Below are 27,178 nucleotides of genomic sequence, written 5' to 3'. Positions count from 1 at the left end.
GTTCCGAATAAAAAATGCTTCCAGGTGGTGTCTAGGTCTGGTCTTCAGCAAGTTGCCCTAGAGGACTGGGGCAGACAGGCACATAGAGTTCTTCTCTATATGCTCAGTCCTTGCTGCATGGATAGTAATGCCTTAGAGTGCAGAGAATTACAGGAACTAGAAACATTTCCTTATATATGTTATGCCCAAATTGTATGGGTGTTTGTAAGCAAGCACGTTTAGTTGCTACTTATTCTTCTTTGTTTCTGGAAGACTTCAGTGACTATGCAGATAACTTGAACCTTTAGGAAAATACCTTAGGAAGCAAAAAGAAAAGAGGCCCTTGGAAAGAATTTTCCAAATATGCACATTCTACACAATCATTTAAGTTAACTCAATGCTAAATTATATCACAATGTGTTATTTTAAACACACAATTTTTCCATTTGGTTGTAGTCATATCAAAAGCCACTTTATGGCATCTCTGATCTCCATGAACACCTTTTGGGGAGGCAGAAGGAGCTTAATTGGGAAGGGGGCTGAAATGCCTTCATGTACTCATGGACTGTTGTGCCCTCCCCACCTTAATTAATTATTACATTTACATCCCATTTTCCTTGGAGGAAAAAGGAGGTCAAGGTGGCATACATGGTTTCTCTCATCTCACAATGTTATCCACCGAAGAACCCTGTGAGGTATTTTAGGCTAAGACAGTGACTAGCGCAAGGTCACCCAGTGAGCATCATGACTGGGTTGCAGCCAACACTCTAAGCAGTGCACCACGTTGGCTATCATCCATGATACTTTATAATTATAAATATTACAGGAGCAAAATCAGATTTAACCCCAAAGATCAATGTATTGAAGAACCTGTTTGAATGTAAACCAGTAGGTGCAACTATTTATTTATAAATCTGTTTATAAAGACATCTTTAATACCACCTTTTGGTCCCATTAAGAACTCCCTATTATCTTAGAAAGAGCAGTCTACAATAGTAATATTGAATGGAATTGAATCTAAAACACACATAGTTTTTTGGGAAAGAGAACACACATGCAAGAAAAATATTTCAGTTGGGAATACTGCATAAAGATTCCAAAATGAGGAGCCACAAGCAGAGAGAACTAGTTATATTCTCATAGATTGAAGCTGACATTCAGAAGGCTCCCAGACCCTGCCTTCCCCTCCAATAAAAGCCCCAGCATATCTGCATTGTGAGGGGATTCTGAGCGAAGTCTTTTTGGGGTCTTACTCCACACCCAATTTCTGTTTCCCCAAAGAAGAGGAGCAGCCAGGGTGAACCTACTGTGTGTCTCCCTTCCTTCTCCTGCTTCTGTTTAGGGCACATGGTTGTGCACACTCTTCTTGCTAAGCTGTGCTTAAGTGTACAGGAAAACTGTTGGGTGTGATACGCCAGGTATGGATAAACCCTAGATAGATCACTCTTGTTGGACATAGACATCATCTTTGAACTAGATCCCCTTTGCTTAATTTATTTAGATATTTTCTAGTGTTGCTTACCTATTCAACAATACTTGCTCCATAAGATATGCCTTTGTATAGTGGACCACATGACAAAGTGTCTCCCCCCACTTTTTGTATACATTATCTGTGCTTGCACAGTACAGTACTTTATAATCTCTACTAGAATACAGTATCAGTTGCAGTCAGTGGAACAGCATAGCTGCATTATGCTGGCCCCATTATGCTTTTGTACAAAAGCTGTTGATAGAAGTTGCTGGGTTCTCAGTGATTTTGAAGCCAACTTTAGTAGCAGGGTTACTTGTGAACCCACTGGAATGTTTGCTGTAGTGGGCAGGTATCAATGTTTGTATCAGCCTCATTTTCATTTCTTGGATCTCTTGCCGTTTACCTTTTGACAATAGCAACAGCTACAGAGCAAGAAAGAAGATGCAATTAAAGTCCTCACCCCATTGAACTTCTGTTGGAAATAACTATCTAATTAGGCTTATAATTCCATTAAATACTGGCCTATAATTCTATGAAATGTACTGCATTAATGAAAAATATTTTAAAAATAAATTAGTACTGTTGACATTTATGCTAGTCAAGATTTGGACCATAGTTATCCCTATTTTATCCTAACTATAGCTTCAGTTCTTATAAAGAAGAAAACCCTAGCAACTTTAGCTTGGCACCTGAGTGGACATATAATATGCCAAGTCCAAAATGGCCCTCTGGACCCAAATGAAATACTCTGGGTTTGTAGATAATGCTGAGTGGCCAAGCTGCCTGGCATCACTACTGCTGTGTCCTATAGCCAATAAATTTGGAAGAAGTTTGTTGTGCCTGCGTTTATTCATTCATTTATATTTATTAAATTTGTATACCACCCTTTATCTGAAGATCTCAGGCAGTTCACAGCATAAACCTACATGATCAAAATACATAATAAAAGCAAGAACAAAACAATTACACCCCCCTTGTGTGTACACATGAGATTATTGAGACTTTAAATGTAAATGAATTATGTAAAGGGGCATTTAGGGCTACTATACCTTGCAAGAAATGTCTAGTTTGTTGTATGCCTTATTATGGATTAATAAACCAGTGAAAGGAAAATATATTGTGAACTCTAAAATATTTCTATGTGTAGCAATATTTTTGCTAGTGCTTTTGTGATTAGAATGCAGTTCTTTCTTAGACTCAGTGTGTGGGATATAGTGTTATTCATACGCAGAATAAATCTATTGAAATCAGTGAACTTCACTCCATTGATTTCGGAAGATCTACTCTGTGGCTTGGTTGGATATCACCCAGTGGGTGTCCCTTGGGCAAGTTGTCATCTTTCAGTTGCATCTGTTACATGATTATAAGCGGCTGACATTGCAGGTTTGCTGTATTGTTCATTACAGTATTAATGATCAGATATGGTACTTTTCCATAAAGTAAGCATGTCTGAGTCTTTTTTTTAATTGCTTTTTCAGCTTGTCAAGATTCCCAAAACTGATCTCCCAAATGAAGTGCATACCTTTAATTTCTATTTGTCAAATGTTGGCAAAGATAATCCTCAGGGAAGCTTTGACTGCGTCCAGCAAACTGTTTCAAGGTAATGTTTATGAAAGGGAAATGAAATTGTTTGTTTTTAATTTCTCCTATGATCTGAAGAGTAATTGCAATGAACTATTGATGAGGAATCCCTCTCCTAATTTAAACATTACTTTAAAATGTGCTACAATCTGCTCCAGAATGCAATTACCTGTCTGTGGAAAATAATCTTGTTGAGACTTAGTGTTTGACAAAAAAATGCCACTTCTTCACCTTCTGCTCTTTGATATGAAGTGCCTTCCACTCTTTATCCTATAAATGTGCCATAGTATCCTGTCCAATTTACATTATCGAGTTTCTTTCTACCAGGCATACACGTGTCATGCTTGGAGATGATCCACGGTGCTCACACATTTAATAAAGAGCATACAGAAAGAGCTGTTTACTTTTGTTACTCAGCCTGCTAAATATGGCAGATGCACCCAGGATACTACTGATGAATCATGCCTTTGCTATAGAATGGAATGAAAGGAATGTTAATATGTATTCTTGGCACAATTGCTTTGTGTGTATTATAGAAATTCAGTACAAATTTCTTTAAGGCTACAGCCTCTTAGAAACTACTTATTGTGGCGTCTTCTGTAGGCACCAGAATATTTAATCTAACGATCAGTGGGGGTTGAGCAGATAAGTGTCTATTTACGCACATTTTGCCTTTTTGTAAATTCTTGATCTTGAAGCACCTATAAATATTACTGTGATTTGGTGGAATATGGAGAAGTCTGCACTTCTAAGTTTACTAATTTCTGAGTAAAAATGTTTAGGATCATTTTTGTAAATTTTAAGTGTCAAATCTAGTTCTTAAGTCTGGCTCAAATGCCTCTTCATAATGGGCAGCTAACTAAAAACATTGGCCCAGTTCTGCTAAACCATAGGTTAGCTATGTGCAGATCAGGGAGAAGCTGCTATGAGTCTTGGGCTCTGGCTCCCACTCTTCTCTCTTCATTCTATAAAGTCAAGTGGAAGAAGAGCTCCTCAACCCTGACTTTCAGTCACCAGGGAAGAATGAGCATCGTGTGAGACCAAGACTCATGGTGAATCTATCCTCTTTATACACAGAGCACTTAACCATGGTGTAGCATTATGTACAAACTAGACCACTAAGAATTGTCTAGGATCAACAACAGGAGAGGACTTTTGTTTTCTAGCCCTGATTATGGGGTGTCCTGAGGCATCTGACTGGCCAAAACTGGATGTTAGACTGATTCAATTTTTGATCTGATCCATCAAGACTGCTCTTAATTTTTTCACCATATTCATTGCTTTTGCTTTAAGAAATCAATTCATTTCACTTCCCTGCTGCAGTATATTTGTATAAATGCTGTTTTATGTCGTTGCCTGAGTTCTCTGTTACAAAAACATCTATTACAGATTTATATACAAAGCTGGCAAACAGATTAATATGTTACAGTCCATAACTTGGCTTTAAATGACCAGAAGGAATTAAAATAGTATCTTTTCATACTTAGTTTTGCTATATCTTTGTATCTACATCCAAATGTTTTAAATAAGGTTTCCCCCCCCTCATTATTGCTTAGTACCGGATCTTCCCAGCTCAGTTGCTTGGGGTTTATACAGGACAAAATCACAGTATGTGCAACAAATGATTCTTACCAAATGACTAGAGAACGTATGACCCAAGCAGAAGAGGAGTCTCGCAATCGAAGTACAAAGGTCATAAAACCTGGTGGACCATATGTAGGTATGACTGTCGTCTTCTTTTTTCTCCCCCTCTGTAACAGCCTGATGCTAACTGTTGTAACGGTTGAAGTATAACCTGTTGGTTTCAGTGAACCTTACTGCTATGTAAACATATATAGGACTGCAACGTTCATACATTGCCTTTTTTTGAAAGCATCCATATGGCACCAGAATACATTGTTTGAGAGGAAACGATGGTTGACATTTGTGCTATGGGAATGACTATCTGTTAGTGATGTATCTCTTGATCCTGATGGCATCATGTCAAGTTCATCTGAATTCTGCTGCTGGATACCATAGTTACCGTTTGAACAATATTTTTAATGCATTTCAGGACTCTGCAGTAGATATAAGTTGCTGTTTTAATATCTTTCTGATTTTAAGGAGTAGAACATTAGTATCTTAAAATCATAGAACTAGATTTAGAAGGGATCTCAGAGGTTATTTAGTTCAGTGTCCAAATTTATGTTGGAAGCAGTATTTTAACGGGATTTTAGATGGCACTAGCAGCTACAGTGTACAGTGATGGAAGAGAGATATGAAGAAGAGAGTTTAATTGAGACACCGGTTTGGCCAATTTATATTCTGTCACATGTGTTAAATAAGTTAAACCATAATATGCAGAGATACTTTGATCCAGACATTTCTGTGTGCATTAAAAAAAAAAGTATGTCCAGTGTCTGCAGAAGTTGTGCCAGCTGAAGTTTTTGACAGCTGCAGCTGACATACCAAGCGCGTAGGTATTAAAGCTAGAATATTTATGCTGCTGTCTGCTAGTTCTTATACCAGTGGTAGCTACAGGATTGCTAATGATGGTAATTGTAATAATAGGTGGATTGGCGTTCAGTTGTTGTGGTATGGCTTCCTTCAAAATCCTATATAGGTCTATTCAGGAATAAGACTTACTGAATTCAGTGGGGCTTGTTCTCAAGCAAGGATTTGTAGCCTGAGTAAAGGAAAATGGAGAGACTCCATATGTAATCTATACTATTTTATACTCTTTGGTTGTTGGGTAATGTGCCAGGGAAGGCTCAACTTCCTGAAGAGCCATAGAGATAAGGTAGAACAAAGAAGGAAGAGTCCTTTTCTATCCTACCTTATCTCTATGGCTCTTCAGGAGTTTGAAGAAACACAGTAGTGAGGATTAAGCTGCATAGGCTAATAGGAATCAACTGCAGTTAATTCATTTGGATTAGTGCTTTTAATTTTGTTTCTATTTATGTGTCTATTTTAATGTTCTGAAGCAGGAATTCAAGTTGCTGCATGTTGTATATGAGCTTCAAGTTATCTTTTACTTTATTGACTTTAGAAACTTGGGTTGTACATGCTCGGAATGGCATTCTTTGTAATGCGCTGTCCACTTGGCAAATCATTAAATGTCTTTTGGAAGAAAAGCTAAATTTTATAAAATTAGCCAAATAATTTTTTTGCAGCTCTCTTAATTTCTAGTCACATTATTCTTCTTTTATTTTTTTCTTTGGCAATCTGTAAGGTAGATGGCTATGATTCTCACTTCACAGATCGGCAAAGGATGCCAAAACTCCAGACTTGTTCATGCAAACATATTTTTGCCAAGTGAAACCTAGAGGAATAGTAATTCTCAAGCAAGTTGTGTCATGATGTAAACAGATCATTTAATCTGTATTCACTATTAGCGGTAAACATTTAACTTCCAAAGAATGTTTTGGTTCTGGTGTATTTGTTGTTTGCAGTAGATTAGAATTAGAGAAGCATTTGGGTCTTTTTTGCAATAGTAAAATGCTAGTCACGTTGCCAATATATTTTATAATAACTGGGAAGCTATTATGTTAACTGGGAGGAAGCTATTTCTAAAACTAGAAAATAACAACCTGATTTATGAGAGAACACTTACTGAAGTGTTATCAAAGGATGGCTGAAATAAGATAATAGCTTCTTTAAATAACATAGGTTTTACCTGTGTTTGGTTAAAGTGTGTTAGATTTTTTATAAAAACTAACAAAGGTTTTAGTATAGCAGTAATAAAACCATCTAGTTTTCTGTCTTTTACCTTTAGTTGGCCTCCAAAGCAGTGAGTTTCCTAGTATAATCCAGCTCTACAAAACATTATCATCCGCTTTCTCAGCCAGTCATCTAACTCATGACACCAAAGAACTCTTAAATAGCCATGTTCCGAAGCATTAGTAGCTGTTGTTGAAACCACGTCATCCCTTGTTCAAATCTGGGATCTGTGTGTATGTGGAATGAGTTCAGGTGGTTTTCATTAGAACTCCTCCTTCCACACAGTTAGCAAGATTTACAGAAGAGATGAAGCACTGCAGAACTTTTTAAAAAGACACAGCTCTTGCCAAATAATTTTGAATGCTTGTGGTGATGCAAAGCTCTTTTCCTGGAAAGATACAGCAAAGCTCCAGAACCAAAACATGCTAGTTGTGGGTTCTTCAGAGAAACTTCATAGCAACTATTTTGACTGGCTGTGGAAAAAACTAGGCATATTGGATTCTGCAATATTAACGAGAAACATATTTGCTTATCATCTTTAGTGCTCTGTCCTAACTCTGTGTGGCATAGGTTAGAGTGAGCAATATCATAGCCGTCTTTTGTAGTAATATAAATATAGTTCACCACTTTGGGGGCCTTTGGACTAAAAACTGTATATAAATAAACCATATCCCACAATAAACTTGTTCAAAGCAACCTGGTGAGTTCAGCCATGCATAGCTTTGAATTTGGGTGTTTCACTGACTTGGGAAACTCTGATTTCCTAGAAATAGCTTATTAGCATCTCCTTCTAGTGTAAAATGAAGCAGTAGAAAGTCTTTAAGTAGTATCTATCAGGTGTCAAAAGATCAATTATTTTATTTATAGCTGCCAAGAAACTGCTAGTAAAATTATATTGTCTCTTCTACTAAATTTTGAATCCATTTTGCCCTATATAGAATTTGTAAAGCACAATAGCAGGGGTACCAGTCAGTGGTCCTTGGACTTAGTTTCATTTTAAAGAACAGTTGATAGCAGAGGATACAGACACACACCAGCAGAAAATTTAATACTAGAAGAAAATAATACCATCACAAAAAAAGAGAATGGTTCCATTTCATCAACTAGCACATAGTTGGACTCACCTAGTCTGTTGCACTAACAGGATGCCACAGTTAAATTTTACAGAATAAAAAGAGATGGGTTGATTATCATCCCTTCACACAAATTACATAGCCTTAACATTGACCAAACTTGCCCGTTGGAAATATACTGCAGGGATTTACTTGTCTTAAATTACAAGATAATGAAATTATATCCACTGTTAATGATATTAATATAGGCTATAGGCACAAAGAAGGAACAAATCTCTAAAACGGTTGAAAATCCTTTTAAAAAAAAAAATAAATCCCTAGTATGTCATAAAAACTTGAGTCAATGAACCTGTTTTCTCCAGCAGTCAGTTTGGAAGTAAATTTTGGGTAACTCGTTTGTGTCTAAGGTGGAGAGAAATGAAAACGGTTGTTTATCTTGCATATAGGTAAAAGAGTACAAATTCGGAAAGCGCCACAAAGTATTCCAGATGCAGTGCCTGAGAGGAAAAGGTCCACTCCCATCAACCCAGCAAGTACAATACGCAAGACGCATACAAACAACAGTATTTCTCAGCGGCCATATAGGGATAGAGTGATTCACTTATTGGCACTGAAAACCTATAAAAAACCAGAGCTTCTTGCTCGCTTACTCAAAGATGGTGTTAGTCAAAAAGACAGGAATTCCCTTGCAATTATTCTTCAACAGGTGAGATTATTTGTTTTACTCTCCTATCCTTTCTCATGTTTTTGTTTTCAGTGGTTATGGTACATATATTGCCATGCTCAAACTAGTGGTCTTATGCCAAATTAGTTTTTTTCTTTTCTTTTGCATATCTTGAAAATGCCTCCAGTTTTGCCAACATCCATCTATATAAAAAACTGCAAGTTTGGGTGTAAATCTAAAGACTCTTGTAACATGTTCCACAGTGTTGTTTGTGTGAAAACTCTTGAGAAAAATCTTGTGCGTTAGCTTGCTCAAATGGGAGGACTACTTTGAATCGGGGGCCACAGTTTTCATGACCAAGCACATTTATGCTTGGTCAGAAACAGCACTTGAATGAAAAAGTGAAGGAAGGCATCTTTGCTTCCAAGCCAATGGATTTAAACAACCCAGTTAAAAAGAGCAATTTTTTCTAAAATTCTCATTTTAAGAATTGAGAAAACAACTCCTCAAGAAATTTTTCTCCTGATATTTTAAAGAGGGAGAATTGTTACTCTTTAAACTTGAATCAATGATAACTTCTATAATGCTCCCCCCCAGCTAAATTAATTTTATTAGCTGAAGGAGAAATCTTACTAGGAAGTGATTATAACAGGGTCTTTAAATTGACAAGAATAAAGAAATAGAAAATAAGACTAAGCTACTTCCAAAAGAATTTAGAAAAAGAGTGGGCAGAAGAGAACTCTTTTGCTAAATGCAAGCCTTCAAAGTGGGATGATGAAGTAATTCCATGTGTGTAAAAATGTAGACTCTTCTCTTCAGAAACTACAAGGTAGCTGAGAAGTAGATTTCAGAAGTCTTAATTGAGTAGAATATCTGAAGTTAACTCCTACTGATGCAGCACTGCTGTATTCCTGCACTCACTGCCAGAGAGGCAACCTGGTTTTTAAGCTAAACAGCAGTTTGCTTCTTCAGAAACTGCTGCGCCAAGAACAATAAGCAAAGTTCCAGCTTCATGTGCAATTCATTCCTGCACATGCAGATCTTTTCTTTGGAATATAGCCATCGTTTAGGTATCTGGGATAGACAGCTATACTTGATTGGTGTTTAAAAGTGATCGCATAAAATAGTTGAATAATTTCATATTTGGTTATCTTTTAAGTACTTACTCATATCACTCTAGACACTGGCGGAGGAAAGTGGGGGTGGGGGGCGCACTGCTCTGGGTGTCATCCCTGAGCAGGGGTGACATTCGGTGCTCCACCCACCCACAACTTGGACTCCCACACCTACCGCAAGACATTGGGGAAGCTGCTGCGCCTCTTTGCCGGTTCCTTCCTCTTCTCTTCCCCCACACCTGTCTCCTTCCCATCCTATCCCCTGCCTGCTTGCCTTCTCCAGCCAGGAGCATGGCGCAGCAGCTCCCCCCTTCCCCTGATGGCTGACGGTAGGCGCAGGAGTCATGGGCGGGCAGTGCGCCGTTGCCCCATGCTCCCGGCTGGAGGAGGCAGGCAGGCAGGGGAGAGGACGGGAAGGAGGCAGGCGAGCGGGAAGGGGAAATGAAGGAAGTGGGATCGGTGGGTGGGTGCGCGACTATCCTGCGCCTGGAAGGGCACCCTCCACACCCCTTGGGAACACACACCCGTGCCCCTCGGGAACACGCCCACAGCGCAGGCATATGCTCCACCACTGACTCTAGAAAGTGAAAAGATTCCATGGTTTACATAGGTTTTACGAATCTGGAATGTTCTGATGGATGGGGCAGTGATTTAGGGAAGAAAGCAGATATCTTAGGCCAGTAGAGAGATCAGTTAGGGTTAGCTAATAATTCTGCTTTTTGTTATCTAGGAAGAATAAGGAGGGAAATAAATATATGTCTTAAAAAACAAGTGGGATAAACATAAGAAAGAACACCAGCTATTTTGCAGTAGTTTCAGTAACCAAAGCAATTTAGGAGGATAATTAGGTAATGTTCAGGTGTAGAGAAATTCGTGATTAGACTAATATGTTGAATTGTACAGGTTAAAACATATGAAGGGAAAATGCAATGTCGGCCTCCTCTTTTTCAGAATATATACATTCACACATATTTCAATACTGTGTGACCTAGGTATGTGATAATTTGAACCAAATTTGTGCGTATGTATATGTTATATGTTTTGTATTTAAAACATTTCTATGAGTCTGTGTGCAAACACATACACTGAGTAAGCAAAACTATTTTTAACATGGTATTTATATTCTCTTTAAAGTCTTGGACTAAATCTATATGTAGCTGTTGTGGCTTTTACATCAGTCTTGCAGGGTCTTACCCAAATTTTATCTGTAGCTTATTTCTTTAATAATATTTCTATACCATTGGCATGGTGATTTACACTTGCAAAGTGATTTACAAAAGTAAATAATATTGAGAAGCCCAATCACAGGAATAAAACTAGGAAGGGTGTAGTGCTACCAGTCAGGGAAAGTCTGGTTAAGTGGGATTTTAGGAAGCAGTGGACAAACCCAACAGTCTGTGCCTCCCAAACATTGGAGTTGGGGGAAGGTATTCTATAGAGTAGGCACCACTGTGGAGAAGACCTGCCTTCATGGTTTGCTGTGTTGAACACCAGGTTCTGTCAACTTGCTGATACTGTTTGTATTTTTATCTCTTTATCTGTAGGTAGCCAATTTGAATCCAAAGGACAACTCTTACACACTGAAAGACTATGTTTATAAGGAAGTTCAGAAAGACTGGCCTGGGTACAATGAAATAGATAAACAGTCGCTGGAATTAATACTCTCCCGGTAAGTTCAATCCCTTCTTTGTAATATGTTGACTTGAAAACAAAAGCTATTTGCTTCCTGCAAATAATAACTGCTAGAGCATCGTTAACTTGATATTCCTTGTAACCTGGAATGTGGGTGATCTTTACAGAAAACTCAATTCATCTCAGAATGTCACCAGCACCGGTCACTTGGAATCTCCTCTGGGTTCTCAAAAAGATGCTGCATCTGCTTCTCCTTCTCAGGTATTTTATTTGTCACTCTTTATACCCTGATTCATCCAGTAAGGCAACACATGACAAATGCTGATGTATGTTTGGAAGCTTCAGTTGTCTAGTGGGAAAGAGCCATGTAGAGCACACTCACTTGGCATGCAAAAAGGTCCTAGGCTCAGTCCTGGCATCTTCTTGTCTGAAGTTCAAAAGAGCTGCTACCAGTGTTGGAGCGTATGCCCACGCTGCCTGGGGCGGGCTGGGCACAGAGTTCAGGATTGGAGAGGGCCGGGGAAGCTCCTGCCTATTCTCCTCCTGCTCTCCACCTCCGGGTCAGACGTGACTCGGCAGTGGAGCTACTGCAGCCAGGCACAAGGCACCTTGCAGCCAAGGAGGGTGGGTGGCAGTCGCTCTCCAGAAATGACCCAGTGGCAGAGCTGCTGCTGCCAGGTGCAAGGTGTGCCAAGGAGGGTGGGCAGCAGCTCTTCCACCCACTTGCCTGCTCTCCTTCCCCCCAGGTCAGGCCTGACCCAGGGGGTGGAACTGCAACAGGCACAAGTGTTGCAGCCAAGGCATAGCTTCTTCTGGCGCAGAGCCAGGGTCTGATGAAAGAGCCTGCTATGGGGCGCCTGTTTGTGCCCTTTAAAAATTGCACCCGGGGCCATGGCACCCACGGCACCCACCATGCTACACCTCTGACTGCTACTAGCCACTATAGACAACACTGAACTAGAAGGTTGAGTGTTCCAGTTTGATATAAGGCAGCTTCTCTTTCTCTGAATATTTTTATAGATATCTATATTATGGTAACACCTGTTTTGGAGAGGGAATTACAACAGTCTTCCAAAGTTGAAAATATTGCACTTATAGAGTGGCTTAAAATTCCTAATAAGTGTTCCAAGAGAAAAAGAATCAGGAGCAGCTCTAATCTGCCTTAAGGAGGAAGAAGGACTTTTTGTGCTTGCTTTTGAGTCTGCTGGTTTCTGTCTCTTCTGTGCACTCTCTCTGACTCACATCTAATTTAAATCTGTTGTGTAGATTGGTGCTGAGCCCTTCTGGTAAGATTTCCTGCACTGTACTGTAACAGTCCATGTCCTTACAGATATGAGTCATTGGACACAACCCACTTGACTACTTGAGCACACATACACCTGGCATTAGTTGTCTTTCCAGTTTGGCAGCCCCATGCCACCAAAGCGCATTTTAAGCTTTTCAGTTTCAAAATGTGGCTTGTTGTTTCCCCGGGAAAGTGCTGATTGGGCAAAGTAGCATCTAGCTTGGGTGTGTGCATGCGTGCTCTTGGGCATATATTCACTCTGTGTTGTTTTTTTTAAAAATCTCCACTATTGGGTGAGAGTGACTTCAGACAATATTGGAATTATTCTTTCCTTCCATGTGAAAAAGTCTGGTCCTTTCCTGCAGCAAGGTGAAGCTGATCATTTCAGATAGCATTGGTGAAAGGGATTGATGAACGCAGAAATTAACGTCTGAAGAGTATTTCAAAACTTTTTTTAAAAGTGTTGATTCTGTCATGGTGGGGAGTCACAATTTGATGCTTTGCTTCAGGCAGCAAAATATTTTGGGCCATGGCTTCATGTGGACACAAGAAATTAGGACAAGGAAAGTGTGTTTAGTGGTTTCAGAAAATTAATTTAACACCAGTTGACATGTTAAGTACAAACATTGTTCCTTTAATATCTAAATTATCACAGTGTGAATTATTTGGTTTTCTTAAGGAAGGAATCCATGTCCAATAGAGAATTCCCATGGCACCATAAATAAAATCCATTGCGGGAGCTCCCTTCTGCTCACACAACTCGTCTTCTAAAGCTTGAAATAGTGTTCCTTTATCTTCTATATTTGCTATATAACTATTTCTAATTGCCATTTCTTAATAAGTGCAAAAAATAACAGTGTGTGCCTCAATTTATTGCAGAAACGGCTTTTGGATTCTGATTTTATTGATCCGTTAATGAGCAAAAAACCAAGGATATCTCATCTTACCAATAGAGTTCAACCAACACTAAATGGTCACTTGACTGCTTCTGGTGAAAAGAATGCTGAAGCTTCTCAGCCTCCCCCTCCCCCTGCAGTTGCTGCAACACCAGCTGCTCTGCCACTTCCTCCAACTTGCCTTCCTGTTTCAAATCCTCCTCGGACTGTGAATTCTAACTCCAATTCCCCTAGCACTCCTGAAGGCCGGGGGACTCAAGACCTGCCTATTGACACTTTGAGTCAGAATGGCAGCATTTATGGGGACCAGCATCAGAAATATACTTCTAGGACTCCGCTGGAAATCCCAGCACCTGCTGAAGATCTGTCAGTGTGCCCAAAGTCTACGGATGAGAAGCACTCAGCGTTGTACAAAAAATCCAAGAAGAAGTCAAAGAAGCATAAGGAGAAGGACCAAATCAAAGACCACAACACTGGGAATGCTGCAGAGAAGGAGAGAGACTGTGAAAAGAAGGAAATTGTCAAACTGAAGAACTCCAGCCTGAAATTGATTGAAGGTATTGTCATTGCTTTTCACTTTGGACGACCAAGGCACCTATGCCCTATAATTACATTAGCACTGAAGCATGGGAGTTATTTGCCCATGGTAATACCTGCATACAGGTAGACAAGGGATAGTTGAATGAAGTGGTTACCTCCCATGCCAACCCCTTCCTTGTCTCCAGGATGCAGGCATTCCTGTTATTAGTGCAGGATGGGGCCAGCCCACAAGCAGTTAAACCCATGCAAATGTAGTACATGGAAATTCCCTGTCTCTTTCCTTTTGTCTGAACTTGAAATCTGTTGCCAACGACCAATGCATATTCAGAGCCACATGAATGAAAGCCTTATACGGTGTATATATCTTGCCTCCGAACAATTTCTCTAATCAGCTGAAGTATATATTCGTACGCCTGTTCTTGTAAGGTTGTTTTTCTCTTTATTAGCTTGCATACACAGTTTCAGTGTTGGAGAGAAGTAACAGCTGCAAAAAGCTGTGGGAATGTACTCTGACCATCATTTATTCTAACCTGCCCCACGGATTTCCTTTGTATTGATTTATTTGAGAGTCTAGTGGGTGGGACAGGAATAATATTTAAATCATTGACAGTAATAAACCCAGTATGCAGCAGTCTACAAATTTGGGCTGGCCTTGATTACCAGCCGCAAACTTACAGTCGCCAGGACACTGACTCACCTTGGAGTTGAACTTTGAGAAGGTCTAGTGGGGTGTTATTGAAATCACAATACTTAGAGGTAAGCCCCAGCATGCTTGCAACTGAAGAGTAGGGCTAGGGTTTGCTTTGTACTTCTAAGTGTCTCAAGAGCAGAGAGTCAAGGTGACAAGCCCCCACTCCCCATATGATATAGGCTGGAGCTATGCATCAACAGCCAAAAGGCACAAGTTTGTTATATTGACTACTGTTACCACACTTGTGGCCCAATTCAAGAACCACACCTCATAACTTTTCAGATAGCGAAAAATACAAACATGATTGATGGCTGTAGCATGATTAAGTCATTGGTGCACATTATTAAAGTACATAGGCATTCCATTAGTAAATAGCTAGAAATAATTATTCATACCATTCTTTTAATTTCTCAACTGTTAGATTTGACATGGTCTCAAGACACAGTATTTAGATACAGAGTTCCAGGCTTCCCCTAATAGTTGTAGTGACAGCCGCTCAGGGAACTTGAGTTGTTATCCTGAAAGTTGACCACCTAACCCATCTGTTGCCTTCACTATTTTAGAAAGGATACGAAGATGCTGTGGTTAGAAAAATCCAGACAGGGAGGAAATGTAGCTGCTATTTTTTAAAAAAGTTATTGAATATCAGCAATGGCACTGTGATTTGTAACTTTTTCTAAAGGACCTATGACACACTTTGTAGAGCCAAATTTAGTTGTGAACTATTAAAACTATTTTGTGAAGTTAAATAAAAAGTTGACTACATATTTGAACAAATTCCTGTTTAAATATTATTGCTGACTAGATACAATAGATTTCCAATTCACTGAGGCTCATGACTTGGGGTTGTCCTAGTCAGGGCCTGGGACAATTTGAATTGTCTTTGTTTAGTTGCTTGGTCGCACAGGGTACTATCACAGATTCTTGGTCTTCTTTATCAGACTAAGTCCAGCTTAAGAAACACATATTTTAAAATTATATTTTTAGGAATACAAAATAAGTTTTTCCTTTTCTAATGTGTTAACTTGGATTATATATTGATATGAAATACATTAATCTACCACTATATTTGATTGTGTTTGGCATCATTGTAAGAAATCTATATATATATTGCCTCACATGTAAGTGCAAGTGCCTTCTGTTCATACAAGAAATTCTTTACATCCAAGCAATTATTTTTAACCCTGCCATTCTGATAACAGATAGATTCAACCCAGTAATTGCTTGTCATCTTCTTTTATAGTAAATCATTTGATTATCTTTGCATATTCATAACTTTGTGTGAAGGGGAAGAATTAGCAGAAAGAAAAGCACTTTGGCATTCCACTCCATTGTTGTTTATTGTGCCCTAGTGAAAGCTGGATGTTGATGTAAAACTCCCATCTCCTTTTGTCCACCGACATCTGCCACAGAAATTCTTGAATTGCTGTGCAGATGCCACAACTTGTCTTGAAATAATAGAAGGCTGACCTTAGGTTAAGACTGGACTGCTTTTATTGTACGCAGACCAAAGTTCCTTTTGCATTTTAAGTTCCTGCCATTGGCTGATTGAGAATTTGTCATGCAACTACTATTATAAATATTCAATAGGGTGGCTTTCTCTTAATTGTCTCTTAAAGCTAATGCCTAGAAAGGAACCCTCTGTGTAGGCACTTGAAAGTCAAATCCAGTTTGGTTTGGGAACAATCTCTTATCAAAGTGTGTAAACTTGTATTTCTTTATAGGTGTTGAAGAGACTTGCACTTCCACCACAGATCCTTTGTCAACAAGTGAACTACCGGACTACTTTGTGTAAGTAGGATAATACTGGCGAAAGGGGATAGAGTGGCAGGAAACAATTTATGCAGTGCTCCCTCAAAGTGAAAAAGCACTTAGTAACTAAGAAAGCTACTAAGTAAAGAGGGGAAAGCTGCCTGGAAATGTTGCTCTGTGTAAGATTTCAAGTAAGGTAAAGGGACCCTTGACCGTTAAGTCCAGTCACAGACGACTCTAGGGTTGTGGCGCTCATCTCACTTTACTGGCCAAGGGAACAGGCGTCTTGTCCGCAGACAGCTTCTGGGTCTTGTGGCCAGCATGACTAAGCTGCTTCTGGCGAACCAGAGCAGCGCACGGAAATGCTGTTTACCTTCCCGCTGGAGCGGTACCTATTTATCTACTTGCACTTTGACATGCTTTCAAAATGCTAGGTTGGCAGGAGCAGGGACCAAGCAACGGGAGCTCACCCCGTCGCGGGGATTCGAACCGCCAACCTTCTGATCGGCAAGCCCTAGGCTCTGTAGTTTAGACCACAGCACCACCCATTTCAAGTCTATTTCAAGTAGACTTGCGTTATTGCAGCTCTGCCTTGACTTTCCCTCAGATTCCCACGCTGAAAAGAAAAGTCTCTTAGTTGATATGCCATCTCAAGGAGTGCGTGTGAATAAAGTTCATGTTTACCTCACCTCTGGCCTTTTCATAAGAATAAAATAGTCAAAAGTACCTGTGTTCTTTGGCTAGCTCGCCTGCCATCTTGATTCCTGGTACTGAGATCTGCCCATTCATCCTTCCAGAAAGTGTAATCTGTTAAAAGAGCAACTCTCTTAGATGAGATAGCTGGCTGAATTCAAATTGTTCCCAGACGTTTGGAGTCAAATGACTCTCAGCAACCTGAATTTATTTGTTTTGGGGGTTTTTTTGTTTTTTGGTATGTTCTGCATCCATTTTGTTCCCTTGGCACCGGGTGATTACAAACACCATTTTTTCTCCTTTCCCTTTTTTCCGTTTAATTTTGCCATGCCAATCCATGTGATTTTGTTGACAACAAAATCGCGTGGGTCACCCTTGATAAATGGCATCGAAAGCAAAAGGGAGTGAAAAAGAATAATAGCACACAAAAGCCATTGCAGTCAATGAAACAAATGGGCATCAAAACAACATGAATGTATGGCTGCATGAATATTCCTGTGGCCTAGCAGGCTACACCTGTTTTGAAAAAGCCATTGCAATGCAGACTGGGTTATGACTGTTTATAATAAAAACAGCAAAACTTCATGTAAAAAATACTATTGTTTTGACTTTTCTCTGCTCCTCTTCCCCAGAATATGTCTGTGCTTCAAAATCATTGTTGTTTTTCCAAAATTTGAAATAGATCATGTGGAGTGTGTGTGCTTCTTAGATGAGATAGTGGTGGGGGATGTAAAAACAAAAATATTGTCCAATCAACTAAGCTCACTTATTTATTTTAAAGCATTCCCACCCAGCTGTTCATCTGAAAAGGCTCCCAGAGTGCCTCACAAAGACCAGTGATAAGACAGTCTCTGCCCTCAGGCTTAAAAAGAGACACAAAAGAAAAAGAGATTAGGATGAAGGAAAGGGGGGGGGGGAGTCGGGCATTAGTTCTCAGTTAAGTTTTTCTAATGACCAGCTGAGACAGAAATGGTTCGAGGAGAGGAGGAGCCAAAAGTTGCTCTTCTGCTTCAGTCTTAATCTTTCCTGCAACCTGATGCTGTCTTTCCTGCTGCTGTCAGGTGATAGTTGAGGAAGCTGAAACATCTGATGGAGCTGGCCTCTCAGCAGTGCCAGTGGTGTGGGACTGCAGCCTGCTTGGGGTGTAAACATTTCTACAACTAGAACTTTGCACCGTTCAGACATAACATCTCCTCTTGGTAGATGTCCAGTTTGCAGCAGGCACAGATTTAGCTATTCACTAATAATTAACTAGTTAGTGCTATTGTAGAAATCCTGCTGAAAAGTAACTATTTTCAAACATCTGGTTGCTGATTTTCAGTATGTCCTGTTTGTAATTGTTTCTTGAGACAAAGATAATGAAATGCACATTTTTATGAGTTACTTGAAATGCTTTTCCAACACCCCTCTGTGTTGGAAAGAGATTTACTTCTCGTTCTCTAACAAGATTTTTTTTTTTAAAAAAAACCATCCATACTGGGGATTTAAATACATGCAGTAAACCTAATAACCCTTGGTGTAAAAAAAAGAGAGAGAAAGAGCAGTGTGTGCTTTTGAATGTTGTGAATCAAAATGCTGACACAACCTTGCCCAGTAGTGCTACTGTACAACAGGGCGGTGAGAGTGCAATGACTCCAATCATGTTCACATGACCCTTGTCCCTGGAATCACGCTGCCTGCACATGTCTATCGCATATCAGCTGTAACTGGCACAGAGCCCCGTTTTGTTCTACTTGGGCAGCACACATTCCTTTTGTGCAGAAAAATCTGAGACGATGGTGTCTTGTATTCCTGTAGAAACTCACTTGACAGTGTGGCTAGCAATTTCTCTCCCAAAGGCACTGTTTGTTAGCAGTCATGCAGAAAACAGATAAAGGGTTCCAAGGCCAGTGGAATAATGTTTTTTTTAATCTACAGTGCTGCCTATGTACATGGCGTTTTACAAAAAGAGAGAAAACGGGTCTTTAAGCACCTGCAGTCTAAAAATAGGCACAAGGGAAATAGAGGAAGTGGAGAGTGATGGAGGCGGCAGTAAATGGAAGTAGAATGTACCATTATTTCTCATAAATGTACTTGGGTTTAGTTACAATCGGCTATTGGGACTGGGGGTTGTCCCAGAGGCTTCATAACATGGCAAAAGCGGGTTTTGAGGAAGTACTTGAAGAGAGTAAACAACATGGAGGTGTTCAGGGAGACAGTTTTGGGTAGAAGGGGCAGCAAAGAGTGAAGTTATTTCAGGTAGGAGAAGACCTTCAGATAGTTGAGGAGGGTGGAGCTGGATGAGTAATAGCTACAGTTAGGGTTGTGTCAAGATACAAGAACTGAATATGGAAAGGCAAAGGCCATGGAGGGTTGTGAAGGTACGGATAAGAATCTTGTGCATGATCTAGGAGCAAACAGGAAGCCAGTTTAGGGAATTAAAGAGGGCTGTTGCATGGTAAGAGCAATGAAAAGGTGAATAATGATAAAGTGAAGAGTATAACGTAGAACAATGCAAGAACAGAAAGGAGACAATCTATAATATTGTTCCTTCTAATTCCCCTAACCCAGCAGAGAGGAAGGCTTGGAGATATGTAGCAATAAGCAGCAATTAGGTTGATTGCATAAAATGTAATTCCACTAAAACATCTTCAGTGAGGTGGAAGCTGTTTATCTTTCCTCCTACAGAATCATAATTGATACAATACTGTAACTATTTCTTAAGTCTTAGCCACCTGGGCTTTTTATTAACTTCTTTAGTCCACCCAAGTCATGAGATTTTGCCTGATATTTAAAAGGTCCTTCAGTTGTATTAATTGTAGGAAATATAAACTATAATCAGATTCACAGAAGAATTTTAAAAACCAGCAGTGTTTGATTTTAATATTCTTGGTTCCTATGTAAAAAATGCATGTCATTGTGAACATTTTTTTGAACAAAATAACCGGTAACCTGGAGATTGCAGAAACTAAATTCTGACTAGTTAAAAGGTGGTTAGATCACCATGACAGTGAAGGGGGAATTAAGTAATTTATACCTCTTAATAAGTTTTTAAGGGGAAGTGAATTATGGTACCCTTTAAAAAAATTACAATACCATGAATTTTAAATCTTGTTTATTTTATTTCTTCTTTTTTTAAAAAAAGAAAATACATAGCTATTATCTCTTATGAACAACGACAAAGTTACAAGGATGACTTCAACGCAGAATATGATGAATATAGAACCTTGCATGCAAGGATGGAGAGTGTTACTAGAAGGTTTATGAAACTAGATGCACAGCGTAAGCTGGTTTCTCCAGGATCAAAAGAATATCAGGTAAAACTTGCTTTCCACCTTCCTCTGATGTTAATGCAGCTTTAACCTTCATCCAAGTATGCCTCATGATTTGGATTAGTATTGTTGGACGTACGTTGCATCTGTTCCCCATGGTATGGCCATAATGTTAAGTTCTATAAGAACTTTTGACTGTACCTTCCATGTGCCAAATCCCTCCATGGAGGCCTTATAGAGAAGAACTTTTGGGAAATGTTCCACAATTGTGATCATTCCTGTCCTGGAGACTTGGCAGAGGCTGGTTCTATTTTGTAAACCCCGTCACATTTTTTATTTTGGGAAGTGATGGATCTTTACTTTCCTTGGCAAGGCTTAAACTAGTATTGGATTATTTTAGGAGAATTATTTACATATCAATCATGAACTGATCCTCAGTGTTTACTCCCATTCTCTGGTTCAAACCAATATAGTGATTAGGGATAGAGGTTCATCAGTCTTGTGCCTTCAGGTTACTTTAAGATAAATGAGAAGCAGTATTTGCTGCTGAGTCTTAAAACCAATGATTAGTGATGGCAAAGGGTTGTGCAAGAGCAGGATGACGCTCATGTTGTGGTAGGATCAACAATATATTTATTTGTATAAACTTGGTTCTTTTGTCCTAGCCTCTAACCCCTGGAGTGTTGCTTAGCACAAACAGAACAGCAGGAGAGGAGACTTCCTAAAGTGTCTAGTCGGAAAGCTCTCTGATGCTAAAAGGCAATGCCCACATTCAGCATTCACATTCAGCATATCTTGGTTTAATAAACTGAGATGAACATTTGCTCACACTGCAAATGGAAGAGCAAAGGAGCTGTATGCATGCAGTGTAAACCAACCAACCAGAAAGCCTCTAATTAGCCATAGCTTCCTGTTTCTTTTTTTGTCAATTTTATTGGTTTTCCAAAATTTAGCATGATTATGAAAATTCTACTAATTATCTCCAAATTAATACAATTTTGTTTTAAGTGGCTTCCCACATGCCATTCTTGATGCGTCTTTATCATCTACTAATACTTTGTTTCATACTCCTATTTATCTCTGGTTACATTCCATTTTACAAAATTATCACTTAGTCAACAGCTGCACTCTTAATGATTTCTATTCATTGTATTATATTATTTAACTTTTCATATAACATCAAGTGAGGAGCAATATTTCTTTTCTCTTCAGTCCAGATGTGATCTGATAAATCCAGTTGTTGACATTCATTGGTCTTGTGTGTCTGCCATTGATGTATTAAACTGCATTCTTTGCTGGCTGTTCACAATACAGTGGTACCTCGGTTTAAGAACAGTCCTGTTTACAAACGATTCAGTTTACGAACTCCGCAAAACCAGAAGTAGTGTCCCGGTTTGCAAATGTTACCTTGGTCTAAAAACGGAATCCAAACAGTGGAAGGGCACTGGCGGCGGGAGGCCTCATTAGGGAAAGCGCGCCTCGGTTTAAGAATGGTTTCGGTTTAAGAACGGACTTCCAGAACGGATTAAGTTCGTAAACCGAGGTACCACTGTATTGTTGTTCCATTGTGATTGGGGTGGACAGCTGAAATCTCAAGGATAACTCCAGTCTTCCTCTGCCCAGTTCCTGTCCCTTCCATCCCATAGTAGGAAGTTCCAAAGGAACTATAGTCTTCTCCTTTCAGTTGGTCAGCTAGATCAACAAGTTCCAGGAAATTGCCATTTTCTTTCTCAGTCTGAAGGCAGGGTATTTTTCTCCAAGTATAGCTAACAAGTGGTGACCACCTCCCGCTCCCATCAGAAGCATCTCCAGAGACCCTGCACCGCTTCACACATACGTTGCAAAATTTCTCTCACCTCCACAGTGACTTTTGGCCCATGTTCTTCCTCTTAAACATAAGTTGTATCTCAACATTGCTTTAAGTTCATAGTCCCCTTGGGGGGGGGGTGGCGTGTTTAAGCTCTAGCCTCCAATGACATCCATCAAAACAACAAGGTTCTCCCACAAATCATAGTTTCCTGTTTCATCCAAACTGGGATACTGTAGATTCAGTATTCCAGGGATACCAGCTCCAGAACAAGCCAAGACATTAAGCAACAGTTTGAAGTTGGTTTAAATTCTTATTCATATTTTGGCCTAGTAAGCTGAGATATGATTGTCTGAACTGGCTCAGTGACTCTTTGTTACTGACTGTTCTTCTCTATTAGTGAGCAATTATTTTTCCGCAGAGAAGGCAGAAATGAGGGGCTCTACCAAATGGGTTTTCAAACTGTAATACCAAATTCACACCATCCCAATTCTTGAGGGGAGAGTGGGAGTTTTTGGTAAAATGAATGTGTGATCCAGGAATGTGTAAGATGGATGTTCTTACTGTACAGGTGTGGTACAGTGTCTTCAGTTAATCTTAAGGTAATTGTTAATTGCTAGCTGTACTTAGTAACCATAAATTTATCCTTAAACTTGTAGATCCTTCATGATGAAGTTTTACAAGAATATCGGAAGATCAAACAGGTTTGTATAACCTTTATTTAATTATTGTGTATGGTGTATGTATAAAACTGTATGCCATGCCAGTTGAATAGGATTAATTAGAGCTCAGAGTTAACATCAAAAAGACCAAATTCCTGTACTCATATTGGCTTCACTGTATAGAATTCTAGCACTTCTAATTTTACAGTGAAATGGATTAAAACACATATTTAGGTGACGTGTATTTAAATACTGAAACCATATTGGATCATTGCCTCTTGGATTCTCATTGCATTGGGCTTGCTTTTAAGTCTGGACAAATGCTTCTATTTGTCTGTTTTTAATAATTTTGTGGCAAGTGTTTTGTTTTGGCTTCTATGATCAATGTGAATTGTGAATCTTCATATGAGTGATACACATTTTAGTCCTGCCTTCTATAGCATTCCACTCTCCAACTGAATCCTCTAGCCATAGTGACAGCCAAGGCTTGGTATTGATCCCAGATATTCAGAATTATAAATAGTGCTCTTAAAACAATGAGAATTTTAGAAATGTGACTTAGAAATGAGGCTCTAATTGACCATATGCCTCTTCTTATGTGCTCTCCCTCATTTGCTGCTTAAAACTGAAGGAGTAATTGCAAATATGGTACTGAGCATCTGTATGCCTTATGTGGCTGCATCACTTTATGAGCCTGGGCACATAACCTAGGAAGCAGAGCAGAGCTGGAAAGGGAAGTGACAGTCACTCGGGCCTTGGAAGAACCATCTGTTGAGGATTGGGGAGGAGCCTTCTGCCAGAGAGACATGAACTGAGAAGGACATCAGCTGGTCCCATTGCCGGAGGTGGAGAGAGGCAGATGAGGGTGGTATAAACCCCCCAACAAGTGTTTTTCACATGAGCAATCCAGATACATTAATGTCTGAATCCCACTAAAGTGCAAGAGGCTTCATCTTATCTCATGTAACTGTGTTCATTGGGCTCCCCCTGCACAGTAGGATTTAGAAGTACCTAGTATTCCCTGCATTGTACCTCCTGCTTCCAGAATTTTACAGAGTTCCTAAAAATTCTGGGTCAATTCATGTGTGTTAAACCCATGTTAAAACTGTGAGAGCGACCCAAGGACCCAGCAGTGTGGAGGAAGTAGTACATGATCTGGTTCAGCCATGGGTCCAAAAGCAATAGCTGTGCCCAATTCTCTTTTGTGCGGTAACCATTTTTTTCAGTTACCACAGTGATCAAATTAGTTCTGGGAACCCATGGCTGTATTTGTGGACATGTCACACACTTTATATGCACTATGTCTCCAGAAGTACATCCTGGGTCCACATAAAGCACTTCACAAACATCTCAGCTGGTCCCGTTTTGAAACAAAATGGCACCTGTCCTTTCTACTGCAGTACGATATGCAGCCAACCTCCACTGTAACCGCAAGGCCACGTAGTATTTGAACATTGCTTGTTCCAATGTAGCATTAGTTAGATATGCCTTTTGAATACTGTGTATGTCAAGAGTTGTCTCAGGTTACACCATGGATTCTCTGAGAAGGAAGTACCCTCATTTTTTAAAACGTGGTCGCTGCCAGATCTGTCACCAGCCTTAAGCAAAACACACAAGTTCCTTGATAGGCAGAGAACAGAATACAGTGAATTACACTGTATAATTGCGTACGTTTTGTTAACTATCTGATTAATTATGGAAAATGCCTGGGCATGGGTTGTATAACATACAAAGGACAAAAAAAGGCTAACAAAAAAAACCCTGAAATCAAAAGTTTCCTCTATGGAATTTGATTGTCTGAATCTTCAGCCTGTTTTCTATTCCAATTTTGTGACTGAAACATCCCTGACTGATCCTAGACAGGGGAAGCTTGTCCCTGATTATTGTGCAGGACCTCTTGGCATCAGTGCCAACGACCATGGTGTCCTCGTGAACTGTGTATCTGAGATGGGTTTAAGAGCCCAACTTTGTGGTGGTTCCTATTCTTTCTGAATTGGTAGGGTTTCAGGAGATGCTTGTGGGGGGGGGGGACAGATTAGGTTTTGTTTTATCTGTGATTTAAAAAGTAATGAAATGCAAACATATAAACAATGTTTTGTGTCATATACTGTCAGTGTCAGGACGATGAGATATAAATATGCTAAATATATACTCTGTATATAGTTAGAATTTTACTTTTGTTTCTGTTGCAGTCTAGTCCTAACTACCATGAAGAAAAGTACAGATGTGAATATCTCCACAACAAGCTGGCTCACATTAAGAGACTTATAGGTGAATATGACCAACGGCACGCAGAGTCATGGCACTAGGGCTCTGGACCAGAAGATGTGAATAAACTAAAGATTATTTATTTAAAATTCCATATGACTTGCTCTAAGGTTTAAAAACAAAGTGAAATCTCTAATGCGGGAGTTTCAGCATTAGCAGGCCGAGTTGCTGTTTTTCTTGATGGTGAGGATGTTGCTTCCCTGCATAGTTGAAGCTGCTTTTCCCCCCGGTCCCTTTTTATCCTTAACATTTACTCGTTTATCCATGGAAATCATTTTACCATTGGGTACTGGGGATCCAGTCTCTGTAGTTCTGAGGTTGTGCACATTTTTAAAATATATATATATAAATTGTAGCAGAAGCAGATGCTTTTGGATGAATTACAAGCCTGTTTTCTTCCTGACTTTTTCTTGTTAATGCAAAAACGATTTGCCTTAAATGGTAGAAAGTTTAAAAATTTGCACAATAAAATAAACATTGTTTCTGGAGGGTTCAGAGGTGTGTATGTGTGAATGCCCACATGCACACACCTATCAACAAGAGTAACTTATTTCTGTGATTTCAACCCCCACTGCAATGATTGCCTTACATTGTTTGCTTATGTATCTGAATTGTACTTAATCCATTTCTCCATAAACACTGCTTTCCAGTACATTAAAATGGGAAGCACTACTGTGTCTGAAATAAGTGTGTGTGTATGTCTGCGTGTGTGCATGGGAGGGAGAGAGAGAGAGAGAGAGAGAGAGAGAGAGAGGGAGAGGAGGGGGGTTGTGTGCATACACAGTTGGGGAGTAAATCTGCTATATAGGCCAAATGTTCAGGTTGACAACTGACAAGTGTTAATGCAGGGGTTTCTTCCAATAAAACTGCTGCATCTGTTCTGGAAGACAAATATTTCCATTTCAACAATTTCAACGATTTGTCAGCTTTCTTATCCAGGAAAAATTGATACTTTACAAAAAAAATATTCTATAGTTTTGGGGCAAAATTATAAAATTAACATGTAGGTGACCTATTTATATACTGCTATAAAAAGTATTTTTGAAGAGAATATGCAATGAAGCTATTGCCTACATGAAATGTATATTTAAAGATTTTTCTTCCTGTGTGTCAGGAATATAACAAAGATGTATTTAACTATAAAATACTGTGATCATCAAACAGCACAAACTTTCATTTCATGCAGTTAATTGGTTTAATTTAAGTTAAACCGTCACTTTATCATGTGGGAACATAAGTTATTTGGTCACAAAATTGACTTATACTTGTCTTTTCTTTTGTCTTAATATATTTCTTTCAAAAGTGCTGCCAATTGAAAAGGGAAGCATTATGTTTACAAGTCTGATTTTATTTTATTTTTTGGAATGTTTGCCAAAATTTTGGTAGTATCTTTAATAAACTTGTCTCCAGCATCAACTCAGTTGTTGTGTGTTGCTGTACAGCAGAACAACAGAACATGGTACATTTCATTCAAATACCGTAAGCGTTATACACATATAACTCTGAAATGCTGGGCTCAGATTTTAAAGACAACAAAAAATAATATCTGGAACATTTTTCACAAGAAACCATGTACCTCTTCACAGCTCATTATTTTAGCCACAAAGCATAAAATTTCACAGCTTTTTAGTGTAGTCATTTTAACATATTATGACTTACTACAGTCAAACCTCTTCCTCAGGAGTACTTTTTTGGTGTATTGGCTTTCAAGGCTTAGTGGACTGATGCAGAAATTTCTGAATTGCATTTGGCAACATTCTTTTTTATGTTAATGTTATTTGCATAGAGGACCCAACAGTAATATCAAACTTGGTATTTTTCTCTGCTACGTACTGGTGTTAACTTTTTTTCTTTTTGACCAGTTGTCGTATGTAGTTTTGTTACTCACGAGACTTGAGTGGGAAATCTCAATCTGCTGCAAGTGCATGGACATCAGCCTGAATGGCAGAGAAGCTTTGGTTTGTAACCTAACTCAGCCATGGCCTTGGGCAAATCACTTCCTCCATCTCATTTCCTCCCTGTTGTAAAACCAGAATGATGGTTACTTAGCTCAAAGTGGTGATACAGCTAATCGGCAGAGAGACTGTAAAGCACTAATGCTGCATTTGTAATACATCAT

General features: G+C 39.3%; 1 protein-coding gene across 1 annotated transcript in view; it reads left to right on the top strand.

The window, feature by feature from the left end:
- ELL2 (elongation factor for RNA polymerase II 2) overlaps window positions 1-26,475 on the top strand; it is a 38,112-nt gene extending 11,637 nt beyond the window's left edge. The window contains exons 3-12 of the mRNA XM_053409023.1: window positions 2,929-3,050; window positions 4,588-4,751; window positions 8,250-8,509; window positions 11,127-11,251; window positions 11,382-11,475; window positions 13,379-13,952; window positions 16,351-16,417; window positions 20,196-20,367; window positions 22,789-22,833; window positions 24,984-26,475. Coding sequence (XP_053264998.1) covers window positions 2,929-3,050; window positions 4,588-4,751; window positions 8,250-8,509; window positions 11,127-11,251; window positions 11,382-11,475; window positions 13,379-13,952; window positions 16,351-16,417; window positions 20,196-20,367; window positions 22,789-22,833; window positions 24,984-25,100 — 1,740 coding nt within the window. The 3' untranslated portion in view covers window positions 25,101-26,475. The remainder of the gene's footprint in view (window positions 1-2,928; window positions 3,051-4,587; window positions 4,752-8,249; window positions 8,510-11,126; window positions 11,252-11,381; window positions 11,476-13,378; window positions 13,953-16,350; window positions 16,418-20,195; window positions 20,368-22,788; window positions 22,834-24,983) is intronic.
- Window positions 26,476-27,178: the final 703 nt, after the last annotated feature.

This window comes from Podarcis raffonei, chromosome 11, assembly GCF_027172205.1.
Source record: "Podarcis raffonei isolate rPodRaf1 chromosome 11, rPodRaf1.pri, whole genome shotgun sequence".
NCBI lineage: Eukaryota > Metazoa > Chordata > Lepidosauria > Squamata > Lacertidae > Podarcis > Podarcis raffonei.
Note: the sequence above shows the minus strand (reverse complement) of the source record. Positions and strands in the feature narration are given on the sequence as shown.